At 40.1% G+C, this 11,295-nt stretch overlaps 1 protein-coding gene across 2 annotated transcripts in view; it reads right to left on the reverse strand.

Annotated features, from left to right (window-relative positions):
- The window catches only part of SLC18A1 (solute carrier family 18 (vesicular monoamine transporter), member 1), a 47,012-nt gene that overhangs the window by 15,332 nt on the left and 20,385 nt on the right, over nucleotides 1–11,295 (reverse strand). For both annotated transcript variants that reach the window (XM_010845439.1, XM_010845438.1), the window contains exons 9-10: nucleotides 10,213–10,273; nucleotides 10,036–10,131 (exon numbers count right to left, since the gene is read on the reverse strand). In XM_010845439.1, the coding sequence (XP_010843741.1) occupies nucleotides 10,036–10,131; nucleotides 10,213–10,273 (157 nt within the window). The remainder of the gene's footprint in view (nucleotides 1–10,035; nucleotides 10,132–10,212; nucleotides 10,274–11,295) is intronic.

Below are 11,295 nucleotides of genomic sequence, written 5' to 3' on the forward strand. Positions count from 1 at the left end.
TCATTTTCTGAATGTTGAGCTTTAAGCCAACTTTTTCACTCTCCACTTTCACTTTCATCAAGAGGCTTTTTAGTTCCTCTTCACTCTCTGCCATAAGGGTGGTGTCATCTGCATATCTGAGGTTATTGATATTTCTCCCGGCAATCTTGATTCCAGCTTGTGTTTCTTCCAGTCCAGCGTTTCTCATGATGTACTCTGCATATAAATTAAATAAACAGGGTGACAATATACAGCCTTAACGTACTCCTTTTCTTATTTGGAACCAGTCTGTTCTTCCATGTCCAGTTCTAACTGTTGCTTCCTGACCTGCATACAAATTTCTCAAGAGGCAGATCAGGTGGTCTGGCATTCCCACCTCTTTCAGAATTTCCCACAGTTTATTGTGATCCACACAGTCAAAGGCTTTGGCATAGTCAATAAAGCAGAAATAGATGTTTTTCTGGAACTCTTTTGCTTTTTCCATGATCCAGCAGATGTTGGCAATTTGATCTCTGGTTCCTCTGCCTTTTCTAAAACCAGCTTGAACATCAGGAAGTTCACAGTTCACATATTGCTGAAGCCTGGCTTGGAGAATTTTGAGCATTTCTTTACTAGCGTGTGAGATGAGTGCAATTGTGCAATTAACTAGATTAGAAACTGCTATTTCCTGTACTGTAATTGGAGAAGAAACCAAAAAAAGAGCTAGAGAAATTACTTGCTTATGAGAATGCAAATCTGGAATGTCAAAAAGCTATCGCTCCAATTCGTTAGACTGGGACTATTATTATTTGAAGGCTTGTTGCAATCTAGGATCAGAAACTCAAAAGATGCAAATGCTAGCTGAGACAATGGCTGCTGCCTTTAGAAAGGGAAATGAAGGATGCTTTACATGTGGAGATAAAAAGCATTTGAAAAGGGACTGCCCTAAGAAGGCTAATAAAAAACTTCCAAGAATCTGCCCTTGCTGCCATAGAGGAATGCATTTGGCCAAATATTGTAAATCTAAATCTGATATTGAAAGAAAACCTATTCCAGGAAACTCCAAGCAGGGGACCCCCCAGGTCCCCTTCAACAAAAACCAGGGGCAAATTTTATCTTTTCCCTCAATCCCTCAAACCCTCAACATCTGGCAGTACTGCCGTCGATATACCAGCCTTAAATGATTTTTTCCTTTACCCTCAAACAGTCCCTTCTAAAAAACCTACCGGACTTTTTGGACCCCTATCCCCACAAACCTTCGGTCTTTTACTTGGCCAATCTAGTTTGACTTCTAAAGGAATTACTGTTCACCCTGGAATAATTGATTCAGATTATAAAGGAGAGATTCAAATTATGATGTCATCTCAGATTCTATGACAATTCAAAAAGGGGGACAAAATTGCTCAATTACTTCTTTTACCTTACATTTCTATTAACTCTTTAATAATGTATGGACAGGCAGATTTGGCAGTACAGATCAAAAACAATCCTTATGGATATCATTGGTACCTGAATATGCCCAACCAAATTTAAATATAAAAATTAATGATAAAAGATTTTCTGGTCTCCTCGACACTGGATCTAATATTAATATTACTATTATTTCCAAACACTTATGGCCCAAATCCTGGCCTATACAAAAAAATCTCTTGCCAAATTGCAGGAATTTCTCAAACCAAAGTACAAGAAATTTATCAAAATGTTCAAATCTACCCATATGAAGGACCAAAAAGCCAGCCTGCAACACTAAGACCTTATGTGATAGATGCACCCCTTAATCTAATAGGAAGGGACTTATGCAATGGCAAACTCAGATATACATTCCACATTTTTCCTAATGACCACTGCTCATCTAACAAACAAAGCAATTATTAAAATAACTTGGAAAAATGACGAGCCTATTTGGACAGAGCAATGGCCCCTTATGAAAGAAAAATTACAGGCTGCTAAAGAACTTATAGACACACAATTAGAATTAAAACATATTGAGGAATCTTGCTCTCCTTGGAACGCTCCTATTTTTGTTATAAAAAAGAAATCTAACAAATGGCATCTCTTAACAGACCTTAGAAAAGTTAATGCATCTATGAAACCTATGGGTGCATTACAGCCAAGGATCCCATCACCTACTACTATTCCTCAAAATTGGCACATTATTATTACTGATTTACAAGATTGCTTTTTTAATATACCTTTACACCCTTTAGACCGAGAGATTCACTCTCTCTCCTTTTTCCTAATCACATCGGGCCTCATAAAAGATTTCAATAGACTGTGTTATCTCAAGGTATGCTTAACAGTCCTACTATTTGTCAAAATTTTGTAGCCAAGACTTTACATCCAATGTGACAGCAATTCCCTCATGCATATATCATTAATAATATACTGTAACTACAAAAAGGAGAAATGATATTTTTGACACTGAGTAGCCATGATATTCTTTAGACTCCAGAAAAAAACTGTTTAAAATAAAATATTTTTTGAAATTGCAAAACCGGTTCTTCTTATACGTGCAGTTAAGAAAAGGTTAACTTGTTAAAATACTTTTTTGGTGCTCCAATTCTGCCTGGGAAACAAAAACAGGCCTAAGAAAAAACCTAAAATTAACTCTTATCATGTCCTTGGGATACACAGCCCACTCTATCTGTGACTCCAGCCATAAACAAATGGGTGGAACTCAGGAAAAAAAAAAATTATATATATATATATCAAAAAGATATTTTAAATTTCAAGAGGAAAACTATGTCTGTCTGTCTATCTAAAATTATCTATGTCTCAATGTATGTCTTTGTTTTTGGATAATATGAAGTTAATGAGCTCTATTTAAATTCAAGTTCACATGAACTGAAAAAATATTCAATATTAAATATAATGTTTATTTAAATATAAATATAATTATTTGCTAATATAATTAAGACATGTCATAAGTCATCAACATTGTATAATACTTTTATTATGCCTAGGTTTAAGGTAAAATTAAATTTGTCAACAAAAAAGTAACTCTTTATATATATATAAATATATAAATGAGATGAAAACTTTTAGATAAACCCTATTAAAAATAATTATATTTTAAAAAATATCTATCTAAAAATAATCTCTTAGGATTGGGGTAACTTAAATTTCTAGAATTGTACTAAACTAAATGATAAAAGTTTATTAAATTGCTAGGTCATTTGCAAATAAAGTAAGATTTTAAAACATTAATTACTGAACACTAACTTCCTCTTACAAAAAGTTTTTCTTACAGAAAAACTAAAGAGATTTTAGACTATTAATAAGTATATATATAAATATATATAGAAAATAAATATGTATATATTATAATATATAATATAATAAATATATTCACCAATCTATAAAATGCTAATATACAAGACACTTCATAGTTGCTAAAGAAAAGTAAGATATATGCTTTTAATAAATATACAAGAAATGGCAGATAAAATGATGAATACAAAAATATAAAAAAGGTTTATGACAAATGAAAGAGAATCTTATGTCAAACGGATGTAACTCATTGCCCTGAACTCTCTTCCTCTTCCTTCTTACCTGTCTTGATCTATACAAATTCTTTTATATGGGCCACACCTTTCCGAGGTGAAACTACACGACATGTTATAACCCACCTGTTACCTTACTTTGCAATAACCTAATTCTATAAAAACAGACAATGACCCTGCCTATATTTCTAAGCAGTTCAAACAATTTTTACATTCATTCTCTATTAAACAGACTACAGACACTCCTTATAACACACAAACACAAGGCATAGTTAAATAAACACATTACACACTGAGACTACAAATAAAAAATTAAATAAGGGGGAATACACAGGAACGTGAACACTTTTATCTTCCTTATCCAGAGCAGACTTTACTAGATTCCAAAGCAATATATTCTTTAAGCCCATAACTATTGTTAATATAGCTTTGTTTTAAATTTTTTAAACTTACCTCAAGGAGATATTTTGACAAGGCAGAAAAACATTTGAAGACATTGAAGGACACCTCCCTTCCTCTGACCATTTGGTATCAAGACGGGTTAACTAATCAATGGAAATCTAGGAAACTAATCTTACAGGGAAAGGGAAATGCTTCTGTTTCTCCAGATGGATCCAACGAACTCACATGGCTTCCTCTTCAGAAGATTCGACCTAAGGGGGCCCCCAACATTCAAACTAGAGACGAAACAACAAAAACCCCAGGAGGAAGAAATTCCAGTATAAGCCATGGCGGCTTCAAAAATTTCCAAAAAATGCCGCACTTGACGTCATCGACCTTATGATCTCCCTACTTGGGGACAGATAAAAACCCTTACTAATCAAGCTGAAAACCTGATTTCTTAATAGGGAATGCCTCGGAATCCTGAAAATATTTTTGTCACGATGCTTGCTTTGCTTGCTTTTGTTCCCCCGCTCAGGCTGACTTGATTGATCACACTTATTGGGCTTATAGGGGGGGCCTAACACCCCCTTTTTATTGTAGGTTATAGAATGGACAGATATAGGACCAATCACATCCACTAATCACTCAACACATATGCCCCCTCCATGCAGCTTGGAGGGGCCCTCTCATGCTGAGAAAGAAGGAAGACTAATTAACATTTCTCTAGGCTATAAAATCCTTCCTTTATGCATGGGCCCAACAAAATTATGTATTAATGTTAGTCGACAAACATGGGTTTTCATCCTGCCCCCCAAAAAGGAACTTCTACACATTGCTTGGACTGTTTACTGTCCTGTCCTTTTATAAAAACCATGTCAATACTACCAAAACTCTAGGAAAAGTTAAAATGTAAGGGGTTTACTTATAAAGACTTTAAATATACTCCTTTAATTGAGATAAATGTCGAGCTAAATCAGGGAAATTAATGTTTATGGCCAATTACATCATTGTTGACTGGGGAGCCCATGGTATGTGGGTATCAAACTGCTCAGATGATATTGGCAGCACTGTGTGTGACTATGCGACTCAAGTAGCATAGAAGACTACCAACAGTTCAATGAAACACTTCCATGAAAAGGACTCCTTGGCTGGCTTGACGGCGAAATGACACCTTCTCGCCCTCAAATCGTCCTCAATAAACAGATTGGGCCTAAACAATGGGACATCTGGAAACTTGCTGTGAGCACCGAAGAACTTGGGACTTAGACTGGACATTTCACAGGGACCAATCATAGTCATAGTAATTATTTCTTTCACTATAATCAATCATATTTCATACAAGCCTGTGTTCCACTTCCTTTTGTTGTAGCTATAGGAAATTTACAATTCAATAAAACTTTATGTTCTGTAACTTGTATAAATTGCAAATTATATACTTGCCTTAACCCTTCTGTTTCCTTAAGAAATGAATCCCTTTTGATTCTTCGATCTTGACATAGTCTGTGGTTACCAATAAATCTCCAGCAGCCCTGGGAAGAAGGTCCCATGGCTGGACTTGCTTCCTGGTTACTTACTAAATTGCTCCAGCGATCTAAACGATTCACTGGATGGCTGATTTTTGGCATTTTGGGGTTAATAGCTATTTGCACCACTGCTGCCGTCACTGGTGTTGTTTTACAAACCTCAATTCAAACACATAGTTTTATCTAAAATTGGACTAAAGATGCTCATACTATGTGGGCCACTTAGGCTCAGATAGATGAGGATATTCAAGATGAAATACAGGAACTAAAAACAACCGTCAAATGGATTGGAGATCAATTAACAGATGTACAAAAACAGGTGATGCTAAAATGTGATTGGAATTCTACTCAATTTTGTGTTACTCCTGTTCAATTCAATAATAGTGCCTACAACTGGGAACAAATCAAATTTCATTTACAAAACATACATGATAATGCCTTTCTGAATGTACAATCATTACAAAAAGAAAATTTTGAAACCTTTTCTAATAATCTGCCCTCTTCCACTAATTTGGAAACTTTAGCTGAACAACTAGCTGATCAATTATCTGGGCTAGACCCACGCGGATGGTTTCAAAGCATTACTCACAGCATCGGGTCTGGAACTGTAATTTTGGTGATTGTCTCGACAATTATATTTGTCATCTACCATTACGTTCATGCAAAAATTGTTAAAACTAAACAAACTCTAATGGTCAGAACACTTTTTACAAATACTATAAATAAATAAGGGGTAATTATCAGGGAGTGTTTAACAGGAGGATTCCTACGTGCTATTTCTCATAAGTCCTCTCTTCCATATCAGTGGAACAGCAAGCTGCTTCCAGAACTGAGGTCATTATGTGAGAGGGGCTTGAATCTCCTTCAGTAAACATTCTCTTTATGACAAAACTGCTTAGTCTCAATCCTCTTTCTTGAGATATGGATTGTCTCCTGACTGGTGACCATTATTAATCCCTTGTTCCCTTGGTAACGGTTGCTGTACATTTGGTTTTCTGATCTTTATCATTGTCAAAAGAAATTTTTTGTACAAGAGCCTATATATACTCACAGAAAGATCATTAAAGCACCTTTGCTCCATCAGAGCTTCGGTCTCCGTGTCTTTCTTTCTCTCTCTCTCCCTCCCTCCGGCTTTCTCTTTCACTTTCTTATCATCGACTCCGGACCACCAGGTTCTGGTCCATTAAAGGACCCCAACAAATAGGGATACTTGCCTATGGTAGAGACTTCCAGAGGGCTCAGGATTTGGGAGGGCAGTGGGAAATTGGTTCAGATTAAGATATCTCTGAAATATGAGAATAATAATTCCTACCAGACGGGCTAGTAATCGGGCATAAGTGACCATTAACGTAAAACAACCGTTTGGCAAAGCTCCTGGAACAGAGTAAGTGCCCCCCTGAGTATCATCCTTAACCAGCACCACCATAACCAGAGGGTAGCACGCTCAAGACTTGAACCCAGACCTTCTCCCTCTGATGGCAGGTGCTTCCTCCACCCACAGCAGCAGTGTGGCAGCACAGATGGCTCTGGCATAAAGAGCTGCATGGAATCAGCAGAATGAGTTTCCTTCAGTCTTACTAGCTTCCCTCTCTCTCTCTGTATGGAGAGGAAACAGTGCTGTCTAATATAAACTGTCATGATGATTACAAATAAACCGAAAGTCAATAATTCACCAGTTACTGGCTGATGTCTTGTTTGCTTTTAATATCCTCTTCTATGGACTGGAGGCAAAACGCACCTTGATATATTTGTCTAGTCTATCTGTGCAGGTGGCAATCTGTTTCAAACTGTAACCATGTAACCATGTATTTATGTTTCATTGTTTAAAAAAAAATTAATGGTCTAGCTACTCAATTGTTTGAAGCTTCCCAGGTAGCTCAGTGGTAAAGAACCTGCCTGCCAATCCAGGAAATTTGGGCTTGATCCCTGGATCAGGGAGATCCCCTGAAGAAGGAAAGGGCAACCCACTCCAGTATTCTTGCCTGGGAAATCCCATAGACAGAGAAGCCTAGCGGGTTACAGTCAGGGGTCACAAAAGAGTCAGACATGATTTAGCAGTTAAACAACAACAACTACTCAATTGTTTACCTCATATCTGGAAATGGGCACCAGCAGGAAGAGCACAGGCCTGCTAGATCCATCTCCTTGACATCGTTTCAAGTGACATGGGATTTCCTGAATGATATTTTCCTCAACCAAGGTGGCTTGTTCTTTAGGATCTGAGTGTAACTGGCAATTCAGTAGCATTTTGTGCAAATGAGGTGTTCCATACTGTATCTCTACAGATATATTATATTTCACAGCATATTTTCAAGGATTGGGGATTACACAAAGCTGTGACTGCTAAAGTGATTTCAACAAAAACAATGATAAAAACAGCAATGGGTTTTATTTCCTGAGTATATACTGTATCCCAAGTGCCATGTTAATGCCTTTAGAATATGTGTGTGTGCACGCTAAGTCGTGTCCAACTCTTTGCGGCCCCATGAACTGTAGCCTTCCAGGCTCCTCTGTCTATGGGATTTTCAAGGCTAGAATACTGGAGCGGGTTGCTGTTTCCTACTCCAGGGTGTCTTCCCAACCCAGGGATTGACAAATCTCTTGTGTCTCCTGCATTGGCAGGCAGATTCCTTACCACTAGCGCCACATGGGAAGCCCTTAGAATACATAAGTCTATTTAACCCTGAAAACAACCAGAAAAGTGCCTCCATTTTTACAAAAAAAAAAAGTGGAGTTTGAAGACATTAAGTAATTTATCCAAGGACACATCCAATAAGTGGTTGAGTCAGGATTTCAACACAGGTGGGCATATTTCCAAAGCCTGAACTTTTTCCTCCACTGGGTGAGAGTAGTGGACACACAGCGGGCCACTTGGAGAGTGTTCAGCCACAGGCTACAAATTGTTCCTCCCAACAACTTGGAGAGGGGTCTGCATGGAGGGCAGTCTTTTTCTGTGTGGTCACTGCCGCCATATCAGCATCATCGGGAAACTTAACAGGAATGCAACTTGTTTCTACTGAATCGTTGGAAGGGAACTGCAATCTGAATTTTAATACACTCTCCAGGAGAGAACCTCTGTATTTAGACTTACAGATGCAGAGGGCACTGAAGAAAGTTGTAACGGATGGTGGAGGACAAGGCCTCCTCAGTCTCTCACTCACTCTCCTGAGCACTTTCTACTGCAGCCTTGCCTGCTCAAGGCACTGTCTGACATCAAGCCTGTGCACTTCATCGGGTCTCACCAGCCTCTCTCTCTGTTTCTTTGTATCCTGAGCAGAAACAGTGCACCCTAACAGAAACTGTCAGGGTGATTAAAAATAAACCCAAAGTCAGCAATTCACCAGTTACTGACTGATGGCTAGTTTGCTTTTAATATCCTGTGGGGTGAAGAAGGGCTGGGGAGGGCCCATTCTGAGCTATGGTTGGTGGCCTGTCTGCCCAAGAGCCCAAGCATCTTGGGGCAGGGGATGTTTATTTGCATTGAGCACCAACTCAATTAACTGTCATGGTCAGAGGCAGCTGCAGCTTGGAAAAATCCAATTTGGTGCTAAGAGTGCAGCTGGGAGCCTTGCTTAGCATGGTCCCCTAAAAAATTAGATTTAGTGCTTGTCATTGCACATTAAGCTATATCAGGTCCTTATCAGTTCCCCCTCTGGCCACATAAGTGCTCCTCCCAGCAGTGACTGCGCAATTTGCACATAACCTTCTCTGTTGACTTTCCTTAGGCTTCCTGGAAAGATCCAGGGCCTCCTCCCTCAGATGACTCATGAGGACATCTGTCCGTGGAGCAGAGGGGGCTGGAGGCCCCCCTCACAGTACAGTGTACTCCATTAGCAGCTTTCTAGAGGTAAAAAAAAAAAGAGCAAAAGGGTAATCTGGGGGACAGTGAGTGGGAAAGATGAAACTGTAAGATTGGTCAAAAAGTCCATTTGAGTTTTTCCATAACACAGAAAAACCCAAACGAACTTTTTGGCAAGCTCAATATCAATGATGGTGATGGTGGTACTTGCTAATATTCTACAGGTAAAGAGCATTTTCACAGATTATATCACTTATTCCTCAGTTGTTCAGTCGCTAAGTCGTGTCCAACTCTTTGTGACCCCATGGACTGCAGCACACCAAGTCTCCTTGTCCCTTACTATCTCCTGGACTTTGCCCAAGTTCATGTCCATTGAGTCAGTGATGCCAACCAGCCTTCACATCCTCTGCCGCCCTCTTCTTCTTTTGCCTTCAATCTTTCCCAGCATCAGGGTCAAATTTACCCTCTGAACTCTTAGTACTCTGATAGCCATTTTAGTGATAGGAAAGTGAAGCTCAGAAAGCTGACGTGATTTGCACAAGTTTGCATAGCAAATTAATGGAGCAGAAAGGAAAAGCCAAGGTCGTCTGACGAGCAGTCATTCATCCGTACAGCTAGGTGAGTTGCCCCTCTATCACCCCTGTCAAGCCCTCCCATTCTGTGTACTGGGGACTGCTTCTTGAAGGAACTGCCTACCCAATCAGGCTAGACTCACAGATGCAGACAGGAGAGATAATTTGATGAGGGAAGAATGCTGTCCCTCTATGACTCTCAAGATCTGGCCCTGATGATGCTTACTGATGACCTCAGAAAGGGTCCCTGGCCCATACCTCTGCCAAAATTCATGTTGAGGACCAAGGTCACTTACCTAGCTGCCACTCAGGAGCACACATGGTCTGCAGCATCCAAATAGGCAGTGTGGGCTCCAGCATGGCCACGCCCATGTTGGCAAGGCAGATGGAGCCTGGGGAGACAGTCCAGTGAGCCTCCGAGGCAGTCCTGAAGCTCAGACCCTCCCTCCTAAAGGAAGGCAATGTCAGCTTACCTGCAGCCACCAGGATATAAGGGTCTCTGAGAAGCGTGAGGAGTGGAGTCCCCTTGGCACTCTGAAAACACGGAAAACAAAAAACTTCATCTCTACAGTGTATATGCCTCTCCTGTTTCACAGAATCCGAGAGCATGCAGGCAGGACCGTAGAGACCACCTACATCAGCTCCCTTACTGCAGAGGTCAGCCACCCACAGGTCACAGAAGGAGAAGTGATGTACCCAGTGTCACAGAGTGAGCTGGTGGCAACCACATGGCCCCTGTGTGAAAGGCAGTCACAAAGGGTGGGACAACATATTCCAGACATAAGTCCTGCCTTCAAATGACCACCAACCAGATCAGAATGGGTTGTCAGCAAGGCTGCCACTGGGAAACAGGTGTCTGGATGCCTAGCCCCTCCACTGATCTCCCCAGCGCTGACATTTATCCAGGGAGAACCACAGGCAAATCACTGAGTTCCAGAAGTGAGCCCAGAGGTGACAACTCACAGAGCTGCTCGGGCCTTCTGAATGCTTTGTTCTGACAATGCGGAACCATACTGGACTGGCATTACCAAAGAAGCCTGAACATATAGATTAAAATGTCAGCCTGAATGTCCAATGATAACATGCCTGTCCTTCAAAAAACTCCATTCCAGCTAAATTTAGTCATCTACCTTCCTTCCAAGCACACCAGCAAGCCCTTTGGTCATCATGGTTACCTTTCCCTAAACTCCCTTCCTCCTTTTTCCAATAGGTCCAAACCTCAGGCATTCATCAATGTCAAGCTTAAATGGCCCCTTCTTATCCACAGTGTTCCCTAACTCAGTAGCTGGAACTTTTCTCTCTTAAACTTCCTAAGCACTATGTCCTAATCCATGGTATTTACCACTTTCTATCTTGATTTAGTGGTGAGGAGATACCCCTCGTCCAAGGTAAGGAGCAATGGCTGTGCTTTGCTGGAGCAGCCATGAAGAGATACCCCATGCCCAAGGTAAGAGAAACCCAAGTAAGACGGTAGGTGTTGCAAGAAGGCATCAGAGGGCAAACACACTGAAACCATACTCATAGAAAACTAGTCAATCTAATCACACTAGGACCAA

Source organism: Bison bison, unplaced genomic scaffold, assembly GCF_000754665.1.
Source record: "Bison bison bison isolate TAMUID 2011002044 unplaced genomic scaffold, Bison_UMD1.0 scf7180017864217, whole genome shotgun sequence".
NCBI classification, from domain to species: Eukaryota; Metazoa; Chordata; class Mammalia; order Artiodactyla; family Bovidae; genus Bison; species Bison bison.